This window comes from Myotis yumanensis, unplaced genomic scaffold (assembly GCF_028538775.1).
Source record: "Myotis yumanensis isolate MYYU_CA2020_CCGP unplaced genomic scaffold, mMyoYum1.0.hap1 SCAF_5, whole genome shotgun sequence".
Classification (NCBI taxonomy): Eukaryota; Metazoa; Chordata; class Mammalia; order Chiroptera; family Vespertilionidae; genus Myotis; species Myotis yumanensis.
The window spans coordinates 3,658,804-3,676,882 of NW_027223756.1; the positions used below are offsets into that span (position 1 = coordinate 3,658,804).

At 45.2% G+C, this 18,079-nt stretch overlaps 1 protein-coding gene across 2 annotated transcripts in view; it reads right to left on the reverse strand.

The window, feature by feature from the left end:
- Nucleotides 1-18,079, reverse strand: part of SIMC1 (SUMO interacting motifs containing 1) — a 38,640-nt gene that overhangs the window by 4,078 nt on the left and 16,483 nt on the right. Inside the window, exons 1-6 of one of the 2 annotated variants that reach the window (XM_070414365.1) lie at nt 13,123-14,158; nt 10,472-10,626; nt 6,197-6,349; nt 4,248-4,376; nt 1,637-1,793; nt 1,415-1,499 (exon numbers count right to left, since the gene is read on the reverse strand). In XM_070414365.1, coding sequence (XP_070270466.1) covers nt 1,415-1,499; nt 1,637-1,793; nt 4,248-4,376; nt 6,197-6,349; nt 10,472-10,626; nt 13,123-13,134 — 691 coding nt within the window. In that variant the 5' untranslated portion in view covers nt 13,135-14,158. Of the gene's footprint in view, nt 1-1,414; nt 1,500-1,636; nt 1,794-4,247; nt 6,350-10,471; nt 10,627-13,122; nt 14,159-14,183; nt 14,417-15,799; nt 17,852-18,079 lie in introns of those variants that run through there. The other variant, XM_070414364.1, reaches the window with a different exon arrangement.

The window sequence follows — 18,079 nt, forward strand, 5'->3', positions numbered from 1 at the left end:
CAAGAACTTGAAACAGAGGAGACCCTTGTAGCTTACCCCTGTTTAGGCAAATAGGCAGACCAAGGTCCACTCACAATGCCTGAGCCATGCCTACTCTTTCCTCACACCCACTTGCAAGCGGCATTGGCAGGTTAAATATTACCAGCCCCATTCTGTAGAAGGAGAAGCAGGTCTAGAGACCAAGTTAGCTGCACAACGCAGAATAAGTGCTGGGGTTGGACTTAAACCCTGCTCTTCTGTCTTAAATCCAGAGGGTTTTTTTTTCCTGTCTCTCCAACATCAGCCTCAGTTCTAGGCCCGGGAGGGTATAAAGACTTTCTTACCTTCCCAAGTGTCTCTGCTGAGCTAAAATCAACCTCAACAGGATCATGCAGATAAATTTTATATACACACTTTTCCTATTGTTTGAGAATAAGATGCTGCCCTTCTATCTCTCAATACTTCAGTATAGATCTCCTAAGATCAAGGACATTTACTTTCATAGGCCAGGGTAATTATCAAAAATAGGAAATTTAATATTAATGCAGTTCTATAATCTGTTTAAATATCATCAATTGTCCCAATAATGTACTTTCTAGCTTCTTATTTCCTGGTTCAGGATGCCCTCTAGGACCATGTTTTGCATGTAGTACTCACATGCTGTAGTTCCTTTTTAAAATGGAGAAGTTTCTCGTTCCTCCATGGTTTTGAAGAAAGTGGCACTTTTGAGGAGTACAGGCCAGTTCTGTGAAATCCCTCAAAATGGGTTTTTCTGATCCTCCTTGTGATAAGGTCATGGACTTTTGGCAAGAACATTACATATATGAGGCTGAGGTGTCCTCGGGGCGTCACCTCAGGAGGAATGCCAGTTTTCTTCTGAAGTTGCTATCTTTCCTTTTGTAATTCATAATTACATCACTTTTCCAAGGGCCCCATTAACCCTTGGCTAACCAATCATTCTCATGTGAAGCAGCTTTCTCAGCTTCGCCTGGGATTTGAGCAGAGCCGCTCTGGCAGACGTTAGGATGTCTTCTATCTTTTGTAGGATGTACACTTTGACCTCCCACTGACGCGCGCTGTGTTTGCATCATACTGACGATGTTATAATGTCCACAGTCAGTGAGCAATCGACCCAGCAAAGACATGGCAATGAGGGGCTGGGTCAGTTGCCAGGGCTGGTCAGGAAATGACTGAGCAACTCCCATGTTTTGGTGACTCTTGCTCACTCATACTGGTGAGGACCAATGTGTTACATACTGTCATGAACAGGTGAGCTCTTGTGTTTCATAGCAGTGATTCCAGCCATGTCATTCCTTGTTCCTTACAGGTACAACCAAGGAACAATGCTAACTGACTGGAATCCCCACGTAACTTTAATGCATAACACTGTCCCCCATGAGACTCCCGCACCATCTTGTGTGCAAATGCTCCTTACCTCTGAGAACATGTTGATAGCTGGATAACAGAAACTGCAGGTGCTCGACCAGCTCATCCCACGTCTGCCACTGGGTTTTGTCCGACTGTGGAGACAGTAAGAGCACTTGTTATAACCGCCTCCCTCAGTTAAAGGTTTCGTGCCGTTTCCTAGTCACTTGGACATGATGCTCAAAGGGTGGGGAAGGTGTCCTGTCCTGAACTGAAGCAGGGAGGCAGGTACCTGACACTTGAGCAGTGACGTGGAATGGTTCAGGAAGTAGAGGGCCTGGGCCAGAGACAGGGGCAGGCGGGTGGGCGTCTCGCAGCTGTGCAGGAATATGATCTCCAACACTTTGCAGCGCAGGAGGTGGCTCTCCATGGTGGTAAAGAACATCTCTCTGCATGGAGAAGGTGAAGAGGCAGCTAACAGGCACGGCTCTTTTATCCAGGAGCACGTTCCACAATTCCCCCTCGGTGCTCTAACATTTACCCTAAAACAGGCAGCTACAAAAGAACCTCATGGAGGCCTACACACTCACCAGCCCCGTGGACAGTGCAGACACAGAACCCGATGGAGGTCTACACACTCACCAGCCCCGTGGACAGGGCAGACACAGAACCCGATGGAGGTCTACACACTCACCAGCCCCGTGGACAGGGCAGACACAGAACCCGCAGGAGGTCTACACACTCACCAGCCCCGTGGACAGGGCAGACACAGAACCCGCAGGAGGTCTACACACTCACCAGCCCCATGCACAGGGCAGACACAGAACCCGCAGGAGGTCTACACACTCACCAGCCCCGTGGACAGGGCAGACACAGAACCCGATGGAGGTCTACACACTCACCAGCCCCGTGGACAGGGCAGACACAGGACACGATGGAGGTCTACACACTCACCAGCCCCGTGGACAGGGCAGACACAGGACACGATGCAGGTCTACACACTCACCAGCCCCGTGGACAGGGCAGACACAGGACACGATGCAGGTCTACACACTCACCAGCCCCGTGGACAGGGCAGACACAGGACACGATGCAGGTCTACACACTCACCAGCCCCGTGGACAGGGCAGACACAGGACACGATGCAGGTCTACACACTCACCAGCCCCATGGACAGGGCAGACACAGAACACGATGGAGGTCTATACATTCACTGAGCCGTGGACAGGGCAGACACAGAACACGATGGAGGTCTACACACTCACCAGCCCCGTGGACAGAGCAGACACAGATTTGTTCATGAACTAACAACTACTGGAAATGGGAGAGCCTTGGTATTTGGAAAAGACCAATTTAGGACACTTTAAGAAGAATTACTTCACTAAGAGAGTTAATATTGAGAATAATATTTCCGGATGTTCACAGTGTGCTAGATACTGTTTGTCTCAGTAAGGAACATTAAGATAAAGGGTTTTCTAGTATAACTTGGTGAATGCTAATTTGCCCCTTCTGGAAGAGTTTTAAAGTAGAGACATATTTTACTTAAATTATTTTTGTCTATGTTAAATCTAAATTTGCTTATAGTTATGTATTCCTTAGATTTCTCACCTCTCAGCAGAGTCTGGGCTTAAATGTTGACTGGTATGAGTTGGACCCAAATGAAGTGGTAAAGGGAGCACAGCATCTATGCACACCTCCTCTCTGACCTCTCACAGACTGCCTCCTTTGAATAATGAACCTGGGATTTAGAAGTCCTGGGTTTAAATTTGGATTCTGAATCTGATTAGCTGTGTAACCCTGGACTAGTTATTTCACTACATTTAGTATTTTTCTCGTCTTTTAGTTTCATGAAAATATGAGAATGTGACCATGCCTGGCACATTGTAGGGACCCAATAAACACCTGTCTTAATCTTAGCAGGTGTTTTAATTAAATCTTTGTGACCAATAGTTGGTAGGACATTTTCTTCTAATGGAGGAACCAGAGCTGTGGAAGAATATTCTTGGCTGCCAACTGGGAGCATCGGGGTTGGGGGTGAAAAGCAGAGAGCCGAGGGAGATAATTTCTCCAATGCTCTCCCATAGTTACTTCCTGTACCAGCAAGTGTTTACGAATTCATATTCATTCCAGTTTGTCTTCCTCTGGATTCTAAAATTGCTGGTTCAAAGAAAGAATCATTAGTTCTAGCCAAGAACTCTCTTCCTTTATCCCCTCCTGATGGAATGCTTTATTAATTCATGCTTAGAGAAACGGAATTCCTTATTCGTATTCTCTGGGCTCACGCTACAGGTCCAGCCCTGCTCATTCTTGATCATCTCTAATATTGGACATGCCTGTTTCATTCGCCTCTCAGGCCTCCCATGGACATTTATGCCAGGCTCTATGGCTGAGGGTCAGGGAAGAAGGTTGTGCTTAGCTGGTGAACCTTGAAGGATGAGTAAGATTGTTAGCTAAATGGGTAATGTAGGAAAATTTAGGCTCCATTTAAGGTATCCCGGCTTTTCCCAAAAAATTACGACTTCGTTGCAAATAATAAGAATTCATTCTTCTTGCCCTAACTGGTTTGGTTCAGTGGATAGAGCGTCGGCCTGTGGACTGAAGGGTCCCAGGTTCGATTCCGGTCAAGGGCATATACCTTGGTTGCGGGCACATCCCCAGTGCGGGGTGTGCAGGCGGCAGCTGATCAATGTTTCTCTCTCATCGATGTTTCTAACTCTATCCCTCTCCCTTCCTCTCTGTAAAAAATAAATAAAATATATTTAAAAAAAGAAAACTGTCTTCTTTTACAGGTTATAGAAACAGGAACTACCTTCCCCCCTCCCCCCCCAATTTAACTACTGTTTGGAATTTTCTTTCAAAATTATGTTCCTGGAATAAAAAAGAAAAACAGAACTAAGACTCACCTCTGACTCCGCTCCGGAATGTCCAGCACAAACCCAAACATCATCTCGGCAATTTTATTAGAGCTGCAGGTGGGGGTCCTGTCCACCTCCACGGCTATGGACAGCATCCTCTGCAGCTGGCACACAATCCTGAGTCCAGAACAGATACGGGTGAGCAGGAGGTCGGAATGAGCCACCTGCTGGCAGGGAGGAGGTCCCACCAGCGTTCTACAGGGTCTTGTAAAGCACACAGTAGGTCAGGGAGAACTACTCAAGCCACCAGCATGCTTTTGTTCAGCAGTTTCACCTACCTGAATCCCTTTTGCCAGATCATACTATCTGAACCTCTCAGAACCTGGGGTTGAGCTGCAAAAGCAAGCTGCTTTTAAATTCAAAGATAGAAACATACAATCATAAGGATCTAGAGTACTTTGAGGATCATCTAACCTATAACTTTTTCTATGCAGATGAAGAAATGGGTCCAGAACTGCTTCCAAGTATTTGAATCTCTTTCATTCAGGGGGAGACACAGAGGTGGGAAAAAGTAGGCTAACCGCTGTGAAATGCAGAGCTTATTCTTGTATTATTTATTAATTATTGTATTATGTCTTTTTCCAACTGCAAACCTACTTTGCCCACCCCTGTAGATATTTACCATATAGTTTTCTCCTATTACTGATTCCTTTACATTAATCTTTTGCTCAGTTCATTCTCAGAACTTCAACTGATGGAACGAGGCCCTCTCCCATGAGACCTCACCAGCTGATATGGCAGAAGGAATCTGGACAACCTCTCAGAAAGTCCACCTTTTCTAACATGCATTATTATTGTGATGGAAGAGAGGGCTGTTGGCAGAAAATCTGTAGGCGGTAACACAATAGGTGGACCAGAGGCATGGGCCTTAGATTCTGGGCCGGCAGTGACAAGCTGTTCACCTGTTGACAAGTTACTGACAGGCCTAGTTCAGAAAGTTGTGAGTGCTCTGAGGGACATCTGGCAGACAGGCGGTCATTGATAATAAACAGTAGTGCCTATTATTGTTGGTAAGATCTATTAGTATTCACTTATAATCAACTTCTCATTACTATTATTTATATGAGATTAGCTTCCCTTAAAGGAACTATGTGGGCCTCTCTTGGATCTGTAAACTGGGGTTCTGGGATAACCCTAATTCAAGGCTGCCCAAGTCAATGCTTTTTTGCTCCAAGACATTCTCCATTTTGATACAAGATTGTCTCCTAAGTTAGTCAAAACCCATAGGCCTTACATGAAAATCCGTGCAACTAGATTGTAATATAGCGTTGTGAATTTAAGCACAAGTGCTGTGTTTGAAATGCCGAGTGTGACTGATTTCTCACAATATGATTGACACAGGATAGAGGGTTACTTGTATAAGGGTAGCTCCAGCCGCTAAAATCTTGGCATCTCTCAAAAAATACCAAGACCACTCCCAACCCCATAAAAAAAACTCCAGGAATCTCTTTCCGGTGCTGTCTGAGGTCCTGGGACCGGCCTGGTCTGAACCACTGCTGTTATAACCTGGTAGAACCGGCAGGTTGAACAGCCAGACTCCTCCCAGGACTGGAGGAGAGAGACGCAGGTCCTCGAGGACTAGAGGCTGCCTATCGCCCACTACCCATCCCTTCTCTTCTGTCAGTGAAGCTGAAGGATGCGCAGCTGTAACTGCACTGTCTCTTGGTGTCCAGGAAAGGGAGGGCTGTATCCTCGTTTTTTGTTTCACTTCAGTTTATAAATTTGTGTTCACTATGGAGTCCTATCCATCTAGGGGAAAGCATCTGCTGTTGTTCTACCTTTGGAATTAGAAATTTAGCCTTTGATCAAACAAGACAGTCTTTAGTAAGAATCATTCTGTTTCAGGGCTTGTTAACTTGGGGGAACTGCTCTTAGGGAGTGGGGCTGTTTCTACAGTCAATCCCAGCAGCCCCAGCAAAGGCAGCTTCTGCCCTTACACCTGAGTGGTGTTCTTCGTCAGAGGAGGCTGGGGAGAAGCGTGGCTACTGCTGGCCTTCATGGTGCCTGTTCCCGAACAGGTATGACTCCCATTTGGGGGCTGAGTTAATCCACCTTCCGTCACCGCTTTAACCAACCACTTGATCACATCTCTGCAAGGGAAAAAAGATAAGAAAAAGTTTAAACTTTTGTCTGATTGTATGGTGCTCAGAATTGCAGCCTTAACCTGGGCTCCTAAACCCCTAGGTTTCCCCAATGGCAACAGAAGGCCCTTAGGCTATTTTCAATGTACGTAAGTCTACTGGAAACCACACACTAAATGCAGTAGGGTTATACACGTAACTAAGATACCAACATTTACTGAGTTACCATCATTGAAAGGTACCTCCAAGGTCTAAGAGCACTATTTCTGGCTTCCTGACCAGAAACATCCCTTGACTAGGTGATGAGCTAAAGTGAATGACCACAGAAGTCCTTGCTGGCTTTCACTTGTTAGGTGTCATCTATTAATGCTAACACTCCAGGTTTAAAGTATGTACAGTAGAGTCATATTTTACACAGGGTGTAGGCTCTAAAGGTCAGCAAGGCAAAAACATCTTATACAGTCAGATTCCTTTGATGATCACTTAGGTAACTGAGGCAGAAATGGTGGATTGAACACACACAGCTAACTTTGTACCTTTCAAAAATCCCACTAATAAATACTACAGTAAATCATTTTTAAAAATCTACAAGGAATGAGAAAAAGAGGTGAAAACACAATCATGAAATTTTAGATATCGGGAGGAAAATGAAGTATATTCACATAACAGAATATTATATAGTAGTGGAAATGGATAAGCTACAGTGTTAGGTAACAATATGGACAAATTGTAGTATTCTGTAATATTAAGTGAAAAATAAAAGACTTTTTAACATAACGGATTACATATAGCATGATATCCTTTTATATATAGCTAAAAATAAAAATATATACTTTGTAGGAACACATGCAGATGTAATAAAACTACATAAAAAAAGTAATCAAAGTAGCTTATAACTTCTTAACAGTGATTCTGGAAGCTAGAAGACAATGGAAGATTTCCTTCAACTTTCTGTAGGAAAGTTATTTCTAATCTAAATGTCTACACTCAGTTATGAATCAATTTGTGGGAAGATAATTTCAGACATACCATATCTCAAAAATTTTACTTCCCACATAACTTTCTAAGATTCTACTGGTGACTGGTCCATCAAAAGGAGGGAGTGAACCAAGAAAGAGAAGAAGTAGAGCAAATAAACAAGAGTCCAACACTAGGAACAGGCAGAGGGAATTCCCTCATTTACAGTAAGGATTGGCAAAGAGGACAACCGATCCAGATTAAAGGAGGCCAAAATGTTTCACCATAGATATTCGAGAAGAAACTGGTAAGACTAGCCAGTGCAAATAAACATCTGAGGGGAGGTTCAGACCAAATAGTAAAGAATTTGGGATTGATTTCCAATATGCACAAAGAATACAAGGAAACTAAAACTAAGGCAATTATCAACTCAAAGGAAAACAAAAAGGTATCATAGTTTAGTATTGACTCAACTCTGACTAGCTACATAGCCATAGTAATAGAAACATCAAATACTGACCTATACAAAATTATGATATAACTATATTAATGGTATGGGGGCTGGGAAATGTGTGTATGGGAGGAAGAAGGTAGGGAGCAAAAAGAGCTAACTCCTCATCTTTCATGTGGGAAATTGATAGATAGTAGCTAGTAATGAAGAAGTCAAGAATTAGCAACACAGCAGGTTATTTAGCCACACAGATGTAAATATCCAAAGAATCACTTAAATGAAAGAGTTCAAAGTAGTTACCACTGTGGGAAAGGAAAATGCAGGTAAAGGGACTGGGGACTAGTATATTTCTTAAATCTTATGGAACTAATTTACCCTTTGTGGGCACAGTTAGAAAAGAAAATCCCGTACAAAGGGGTCATATGGAGACTGACTTACCATCTCTTTTAAGACCTTATCTGTGAGGAATAATTTATATACAATAAATGGCATACAGGTTTTGTGTGATGAGTTTTGATAAATACATACATACATCCATGTAGCCACAACCTTAATCTCATATCCATCTCTTACTGAATCAAAGACAGCTAGTTTTCCCATCTGGAACAGATGGCTTTTTTCACTGATAAAGCACAAATGCAGGACCTGGTTTGCATTTTGAGGGCACAAATGCCTATTTTTAAACCCAAGAATCGCTCTGTATAGTGAGTGAGAGGCTCACATCCGGAGAGGTGGGAATGAAAGTGACTGGCAACATTGGTTAGAGTGGGATCCTGTCTCCCGTTGCCTACTCCATCCAATGCCTTACATTCACACAGCAGAATGGTTGGCAGAACTGCTCTCATTCAAACTGGTATTTTCTTTTTTTTTTTTTTTTTTTTTTTTTTATATTTTAATAATTTTTATTTCTTAAAGTATTACAAAGAGTATTACATATGTCTCCTTTTTTCCCCCCCTTGACATTCCCCCGGCCCCTACCCCCCGCCCCCCCCCCCCCCCCCCCGCCCCGTGTCTTGTGTCCATTGGTTAATCTTATACGCATGCATATAAGTCCTTCAGTTGGTCTCTTAATCCCCCCCCCCCAACCCTCCCCAGGCTTCCCACTATAGTTTAACATTCTGTTCAATGTTGCTCTGCTTCTGTATCTACCCCTGTTCATCAGTCCATACTGGTCCCCTTTATTTGTCCCAACCTCACTGGAGTAGTCTCAACCTCACCAGGGCCGTTTCAACTTCACCGGGGTCGTCCCTACCACACCGGGGCCGTTTCGACCTGACCGGGGTTGTCCCTACCAGACCGGTGTCGTTCCTACCTCATGGGGGCTGTTTCAACCTCACCGGGGTCGTTCCTACCTCACGGGGGCCGTTTCAACCTCACCGGGGTCGTCCCTACCACACCGGGGCTGTTTCAACCTGACCGGGGTTGTCCCTACCACACCGGGGCTGTTTCGACCTGACTGGGGTCGTCCCTACCTCACGGGGGCCGTTTCAAACTCACCGGGGTCGTCCCTACCTCACGGGGGCCGTTTCAACCTCACCGGGGTTGTCCCTACCACACCGGGGCCGTTTCGACCTGACCAGGGTCGTCCCTACCTCACGGGGGCCGTTTCAACCTGACCGGGGTTGTCCCTACCACACCGGGGCCGTTTCAACCTGACCGGGGTTGTCCCTACCACACCGGGGCTGTTTTGACCTGACTGGGGTCGTCCCTACCTCACGGGGGCCGTTTCAAACTCACCGGGGTCATCCCTACCTCACGGGGGCCGTTACAACCTGACCGGGGTTGTCCCTACCACACCGGGGCCGTTTCGACCTGACCAGGGTCGTCCCTACCTCACGGGGGCCGTTTCAACCTCACCGGGGTTGTCCCTACCACACCAGGGCCGTTTCGACCAGACCGGGGTTGTCCCTACCACACCGGGGCCGTTTCGACCTGACCGGGGTCGTCCCTACCTCACGGGGGCCGTTTCAACCTCACCGGGGTTGTCCCTACCACACCGGGGCCGTTTCGACCTGACTGGGGTCGTCCCTACCTCACGGGGGCCGTTTCAACCTCATCGGGGTCGTCCCTACCACACCGGGGCTGTTTCGACCTGACTGGGGTCGTCCCTACCTCACGGGGGCTGTTTCAACCTCACCGGGGTTGTCCCTACCACACCGGGGCTGTTTCAACCTGACCGGGGTTGTCCCTACCACACCGGGGCCGTTTCGACCTGACTGGGGTCGTCCCTACCTCATGGGGGCCGTTTCAACCTCACCGGGGTCGTCCCTACCTCACGGGGGCCGTTTCAACCTCACCGGGGTTGTCCCTACCACACCGGGGCTGTTTCAACCTGACTGGGGTTGTCCCTACCACACCGGGGCCGTTTGGTATTTTCTAATTTAAAACCCAACTACACTCTCCTGTGCTCTTTGAGGATTCTCTACTTACTAATTCTCTATCCCTAGACTGACTAAGAGGAGTTGAGGTTTCTCTTAGATCTCCCGAGGTTGTTTGGACAATAGGGAAATAGACCAAAGGAAGTCTGATGGCCTTGAGAGAAAAACGCAAGCTCTGGTGCCAGCATACGCTTGGTACGGAGAGAATGTGTTTTAGGGTGGTCTATAGTTTCAGTAACTGTCCCTGGCCTACCATCCCGCTCTGGATGGTCTCACCCATCTGGTGTTCCCTGGTCTACCTATCCCCCCTGCCTCTTGCCATCCCAGTGCTCAGGGGCTGGTTACCTGACATTGTGGGGCTGCTTGTCACAGGACAGCACCATGTTTGCAATGGACTGCTGCAGGTGCTGGCGTTGCTTCCGCAGGATGTGCTGGAAGTCATCTTCCAGGGTCTGTACCACATAACGCAGGAAAAGGACTCGCCCAGGCAGATGTTGTCCCTGTGGGAGAAAAATGAGAAGTATTTCATCTCCTGGGTGACAGTGAGCACTGGGCTCTCATAAAGACTTAGTCAAAGGAAGGCCACGAGTCAACAGTGTGTCTATACCGGGAAGGGAGAGCAGGCAGACTAGGTCATTACAAAAGAGGGCAAAGAGGGCATTCCTGGAGGCTCAGGAGTGCAGACTTTCTGATGGTAAGAGATGACCATGGGAAGTGAGTCTCTCACTAAATCTATCAGTTTCAGAATAAACCCTTTTTTTTTTTTTTTTGAAATATATTTTATTGATTTTTTTACAGAGAGGAAAGGAGAGAGATAGAGAGTTAGAAACATCGATGAGAGAGAAACATCGATCAGCTGCCTCCTGCACATCTCCCACTGGGGATGTGCCCGCAACCCAGGTACACACCCTCGACCAGAATCGAACCTGGGACCCTTCAGTCCGCAGGCCGACGCTCTATCCACTGAGCCAAACCGGTTTCGGCCAGAATAAACCCTTAACTGTGGCTCTCAGAACAGAGAGGCAGGAACCGGTTTCCCAATAACTCTGCTGAACTGCTAGATCAAGCAACCAGGACATCCCCCAGCTGCTGACCTTCTATAATGTGAGCTGATGCGCAGCCTTACTGTGTAAGCAAGTCTGCGGTGGGTTTTCTGTTACAGGTAAAAAGACCCCCCTGAGAAAGCCCACCTGGGCAGGTAGAGAGCAGGGGCTTTGGTGGCACACGGACCTCATTTACGGATTTTTGTTTGCTGGATCCTCTTATTAACTTAGGCCTCTGAGTCTCAGTGTCCCTGTGATTTCTGTGGTGACCATTCTAACCAAAGCCAATGTAAGTACCTGTCACCCAGCAGGCGGCACGCACAAGTCAGCAGCTTCCCTTTCCTAGGAGACAAGTGCTGGGATCCAGGCCTGGGAACTCAGGCTTTGAAATTTCAAAGAATGAGAGGGCACCCAACCATTTCTGGCCTCTGTGGGGACTTTTCAAACACCACAGGGCAGGCATGTTTCCTAGAAACCAAACTCTTGGTCAACAGGAAGAAGAATGACCATTCTAAGTATCTACCATTTCTTTCTTCCTTTGGAGGATGTGGGGATGGGATACCTTTGTCTTCTAAAGTATAATTTTTTTATCTAACCTTTATTGATATAAATGCTTTTGAAAAACTCAAGTATGTGTGCTAGATTTATGAAGAGTCTTCCAGTGACACCTCTCCATAGCCACTTGTCCCCTCCAGCGCCCTGCAGGGAAGAGCTTGAACTCTTCTGAAGGTTACCCTAAATATCTCCAAAAAAATGCTCTTATCACACTATTTTTTTTTATCAGCTTTAGACATTACCTATTGGTTTCTGCTATGCTAGATGAGGATTTATCTCATTTATGCCACATCCCAGTTCTCTTCCTAAAATAACTACCTCAATTTATGTTCCAACACCTACAAATAATATATTCTATCTCTATGCTGTAAGATAAGGATACCGTAATAGCCCCACTATTCTCAGAGATGCTATCTCTTTTCACTTCCCAACCTTTATCTTCTATACTTTTCTATTTTCTACTGTCAAAACTAATAAAATTATCTTCCATGCTTTGTATAAAATTGATTTTAAACATGATAACCAAATAGTGTTCACAGTGTGAGGACCATGTTAAAATTATTTATTACACTGGAGATCCATATAGTATTCTAAGAAAATCATTTGTTTCTGGTGAAGATTTTTATTTTCTTAAAGCTTCTTTTATATCCTTTCTACATTGCTTGACATTATCAGTTTACTTCTTTCACCTCCTCAAGAATAGTGTTGAATTTTGAGAATACCCTTCTTTCCCAAATTGATTTATTTTGGTATTTTTAAAAACAACTTATTGACAAACCATAAAATTCATCCATTTTAAATGTACAACTCAATGATTTGTTATAAATATATCAAGTTCTGCAACCATCACCATCACCATTTTATTTATTATTATTATTTTTTTAATTGTTGACATTACACATGTCCCCGATGTCTCTGTTTGCCCTCCTCCACCCAGACCGCCCCCCCTCCCTCTGTCCCTCACCACATTGTGGTGTGTCCACTGGCCATGCTACATGTCCTTTGGGCAGGTTTCCTCCCTCCGTGGCCGCAGCCCTTTCCACATGTACTCTAGCCTCTGCCTCTCTCTGCCTGGCTTCATCAGTCATCACTCTTACCTTTCCTCTTCCCATCTTCATTCAGATCTAATGTCCTTCTTATTTTCATTGCCATGGATTTATAACTTTCCCTACTCATTTACGATTATTGCTCATGGGATCTCAAGAAAGAGAGGGATAAGTGAATGTCCTCAATCTTGAATTAGAAGCCAGCACATACCACTTCAGTAGGAATTATCTGATGGGGATGAGAGTATAAAGGAAATAATGGCCAAAGACCTTACTATCAGATTTGTTGTTACTTTTGTTTCTAGTTAAAATTTCCACTGCAAAAGACACACCGTCGTAACGTTGACGTTACCTCTTCCTCCATGATGTACGTGAGCAGCTTCCAGTCCCACTCCACTGTCTTGGCGTTAGCTGGATGGAGCCTGAAAGTCAAGTGACATGAAGTTAGTGTTCTGGAGACCTTAGTGGGAAAAGGGATGGGATCTAGAAGGTAGAAGCAAGAAGCCTCCTCTTATCCTGAGTGCTTTTGCCCACCCCCCTTTGATACACTACTATGTCAACTGAAGGTATTAGAATTTCTTTTTCTTTTTTTGCCACCCAGTGTCCATTTCTCTTTGGAGACATTAGTGGCCCAATTTTACTCTTTTTTTTTTTTTTTAAATATATTTTATTGATTTTTAACAGAGAGGAAGGGAGAGAGATAGAGAGTTAGAAACATCGATGAGAGAGAAACATCGATCAGCTGCCTCCTGCACATCTCCCACTGGGGATGTGCCCGCAACCCAGGTACATGCCCTTGACCGGAATCGAACCCGGGACCTTTCAGTCCACAGGCTGACACTCTATTAGTGGCCCAATTTTGCCCGGAGGAAATCAACTGTTATTAGTTAGCCACTGGCTTTACCACAGGACTCTGGGATGAAGCCTATGAAGCGCAGTGAGCCAGTCATAACTTCTACCCCTCAGCTCGCAGGGACTGTCTCACAGATGGGCTCATGTTGTAGGTTATGCCAATTAAATCCTATAAGACTTAATTGCAGAACTCTTGTGTGATTATAAAGGAAGCAGATTCGCTCTCCCACTCAGAGTATCATAAAAGCTAGAGACTGAGAAGGCTACCACATGAAGCCTGAAAACAGAAGCAAAGCAGAACTGAAAAATGAGTCTTTGTAACTGTTTTTGAACTGAATTAAGTCGTTTTATTCCTAGGTTTCTAGTAACATGCATCACTAAATTCTCTTTTACTACCTGTTAAAGCCAGTTTGGACTGGCTTTCCTGTCAACTAGTAATCCAAATAACACTAGTAGACTAAGGCACCCTCTCTAATGGGTAGCTGAATAGAGCCATGGCAAGAGAAAGCTATGCCCCAGTCCAAGCTCCCTAGAAGGTTTGCCCACATCTAAGGTTCATACTGTTGAATTTTCATGAGAAGCATGTAGGCCTCCTTGAGGACGTCCACGGACTCAGAGCTGCTGAGCAGGATTTTCTGGATGATGTGAGCCACAATTTCTCTGGGTGGGTAATGCTGGGGTGACACAAAGTCCATCAAAAACTGCACCGTCCCCAGGGGAAAATTTTCTTCAATGGTGTTTGTTACCATTCTTAGTCTTCGATGGGGGATGGGTTCTAATTTTTGACCCTTGTTCTGTAGAGATAAAGAGAAATAAATTAGGATGGGTTTTCTACAGATTTAAAAACAAGAGGTTCTGAAATAGGTTGAAGACAGCAAAGTTTTCCATGATTTGAAATATTCATAATTTTTTAAAAAAAAGACTGGAAGGCCTTATCTAAAAATGTTCAATGACATGGGCAAATGCTTATATTAAATTAAAAAATAAGAATTCAGTATTATACATATAACATGATTTCATCTGTGTTAAAATATAGCATAGAAAGAAAAGCACAAAAGAGTCAAGAGCTAGCCTAAGCTGATTTTGGGGTGAGGGTGATAAGATATTTAGGGGTAGTTATAATAGCTTATCAGGTACTGAAATAAATAGAGGAAGAAATATATTTTTAAATATGTTTTATTGTTAGGAGAAGAATCCCATTTTTTCTTTTTCTTTTTTTGAGTTGCTAGTAAATATTAAGTTGTTTTCTCACCCAAAAAAGTATGTATATAAAGTCTGGGAGAGAAAAATGTGAAAGTGGTTTCTATTATCTGGGTAATGGAATTATAGTGATTTTCTTCTGTATATGCTCTTTTGTATTTTCAATTTTTCCATAATAGACATATATTACTTTCATAACCAGAAGAAGAACAAACATTAGGAAGTTTGATATGGGAATAACAGCAATAATTATAAAACAATTTTTGTACATTGAACTTATCCTCATTTCTCACAACAACCTTAAGAAATAATTATTATTGCCCTGACTGGTTTGGCTCAGTGGATTGAGCACTGGCCTGCAGACTGAAGGGTCCCAGGTTCAATTCCGGTCAAGGGCACATGCCCAGATTTCGGGCTTAATCCCCAGTAGGGGGCATGCAGGAGGCAGCTGATCAGTGATTCTCTCTCATCATTGATGTTTCTATCTCTCTCTCTCCCCCTTCCTCTCTGAAATCAATAAAAATATATTTTAAAAAAAGAAATATATATTATTATTCCTACTTTATAGATTAAAAAACTGAGATTCAGAAAGTAAGCATTTGTCATACATTAAATGGTTTCACAAATAGTGGAAAGATAAAAATGTCAAGTTCATATTGGGCATGTTCTCTCATGCATGGATTCCTGCTAGCATACTAACCTTATTCTTGGTCTGTTCAGAGGGCATCTAAGCCCTAGGGGAAGATAGGTTGCTCAGTGGTCGGCAAACTCATTAGTCAACAGAGCCAAATATCAATAGTACAACGATTGAAATTTCTTTTGAGAGCCACATTTTTTAAACTTAAACTATATAGGTAGGTACATTGTTATTAACTTAATTAGGGTACTCCTGAGGCTTGGGAAGAGCCACACTCAAGGGGCCAAAGAGCCGCATGTGGCTCGCGAGCCGCAGTTTGCCGACCACAGGGTTAGCTCACCTCTCTTACGTCTTTATCGGGTATTAGTGTCTGGAAGAAGAGGTGATGCACCGGAGGTCGTAAGAAGTACTTCAGTCTATGTAGGCAGGGTCTGTTGTACAACACGCCTGGTGGTGTTCGTGCTTGTATGTGGGCAGACCCGGGGTTGGCAGGCTCTGACATTGCTATCTCCTTTCTGGCTGGAGTTTCTGGGACAGAGAGCCAGGGAATTTTCTCTAAGGAAGTTTTAGACTGTGGAGACTGTGGGCTGAGAGAGCAGCTTGGAGAAGACGGAGCTGAGACATCCATAGGAGTGTCATGGTAATGTACATCATTTGGGGGAGAGTTAGGCCTGTTTCCCGGCAAGTGTGGCATGTCTCCAGGTGAACGCAGCACATCTGGTAAATGTGAGACTTCTCCAGTTGACTGTGGCACACCTCTTGGTGACTGTGGCACACCTCTTGGTGACTGTGGCACATCTCTTGGTGATTGGGGTGCACCTCTTGGTGATGGTGGCACATCTCTAGGTGACTGTGGTACACCTCTTGGTGATTGGGGTGCACCTCTAGGTGATGGTGGCACATCTCTAGGTGACTGTGGCACACCTCTTGGTGACTGCGGTGCGTCTCTTGGTATCTGTGGTGCATCTCTTGGTGATTGCGGTGCATAGCTTGGTGTTTTCGGTGCATCTCTTGGTGACCGCAGTATATCTCTTGGTGACCGTGGTGTACTTCTTGGTGATTGTGGTGTATCTCTTGGTGATCGCAGTGTATCTCTTGGTGCATCTCTTGGTGACGGTGGCACACCTCTTGGTGACTGCAGTGTATCTCTTGGTGACTGTGGTGCATCTCTTGGTGATTGAGGTGCATAGCTTGGTGTCTGTGGAGCATCTCTTGGTGATCGTGGAGCATCTCGCAATGACTGTGACATGTCTCCTGATGACTGTGGCATATCTGGTGGCTGTGGCATGTCTCCCAGTAACTGTGGCATGTCTTGCAGGTGTGCCACATCTTGTGGATAGGATATGTTTTGAGGTGGGCCAGGTACCCCTTGAGGTAGGCCCAGAGAGTCTTGAGACAGGCAGAGTGAGTCTTGAGATGGGCTTGGTGAGTGTTGAGGATGCCATGATGTATTTTGAGGTCGGCTTGGTGAGTGTTGAGGATGCCATGATGTATTTTGAGGTCGGCTTGGTGAGTGTTGAGGATGCCATGATGTATTTTGAGGTCGGCTTGGTGAGTGTTGAGGATGCCATGATGAGTCCTGAGGTGGGCATGGTAAATGTTGAGGATGCCATGAGTCCTGAGATGGGCATGGTAAGTGTTGAGGATGCCATGAGTCCTGAGGTGGGCATGGTAAATGTTGAGGATGCCATGAGTCCTGAGGTGGGCTTGTCATATTTTGCTGAGGGCATGACATATTCTGAAGGCATGGCATTTCTTGAGGCAGGTTAGGCAAAGCTTGTAGTTGGCACTGCACAGGTTGTGATGGGCACGACAAGGCTCGTGGTGGGCAGGAGGAGGCTCGTGGTGGACATGGCAAGGCTTGCAGTGGGCATGGCAAGGCTTGTGGTGGGCAAGGTACATCTTGCTGTGGGCATGGCAAGGGCACCCTGTGATTGCTGCTGTGACCATTATTGCTTACTGGGGAGAGGGAGTGAACATCTGAAGATAGCTCTAGGCCTGCCAAGAAGCTGAAGTCATCTTTGAATGCAGTTGAGCTACAGTTCGGCTGTGCTGGATAAACAGAGTCCCCACTGATGGATGCAGGGGGTTGGGAGCCTTCAAATGTGGTTTCCTCCAAAAGGTCCAAATCCACAGGGTCGCTGTTAATGATTCTCCGTGCCGCAGGCCAAGAGCTTCTGCCCACCCGCCCTTCCATCGCCTCTTTGCTGGAGAGGCTGGCACATGTTTGAAGATTGGTTGACTCCTTCTGGGAAGGAGCAACGGGTTCTAGAGTCAAGTCAAGAGTGGCAATAGGTCTGTTTTCTTCCTCAGTTCTTGTCAGGTCAATCACACAGATTGCATTGCGATCCTTTGGCCTTGGTCTGGTTTCTCTGGTTAAGTCAATGAAGTCCTGTCAAAGGATTGTGAGAAGACAAAGGGTCAAGTAGGTAGTCTCAGCTTGATCTAAGAAGATAAACCTTAGCTTTTAAAGACAAGCTACGGAAAAAGAGACTCTAATATAAAAGACTCTACTGTGTGCTAAGAACACGTTGAGTGCTTTCACATGCCTTTAATTTTCACAATGACCCTATCAGGTAAGCATGATCACCTCCATTGTGCAGAGGGGAAACTGAGGTTC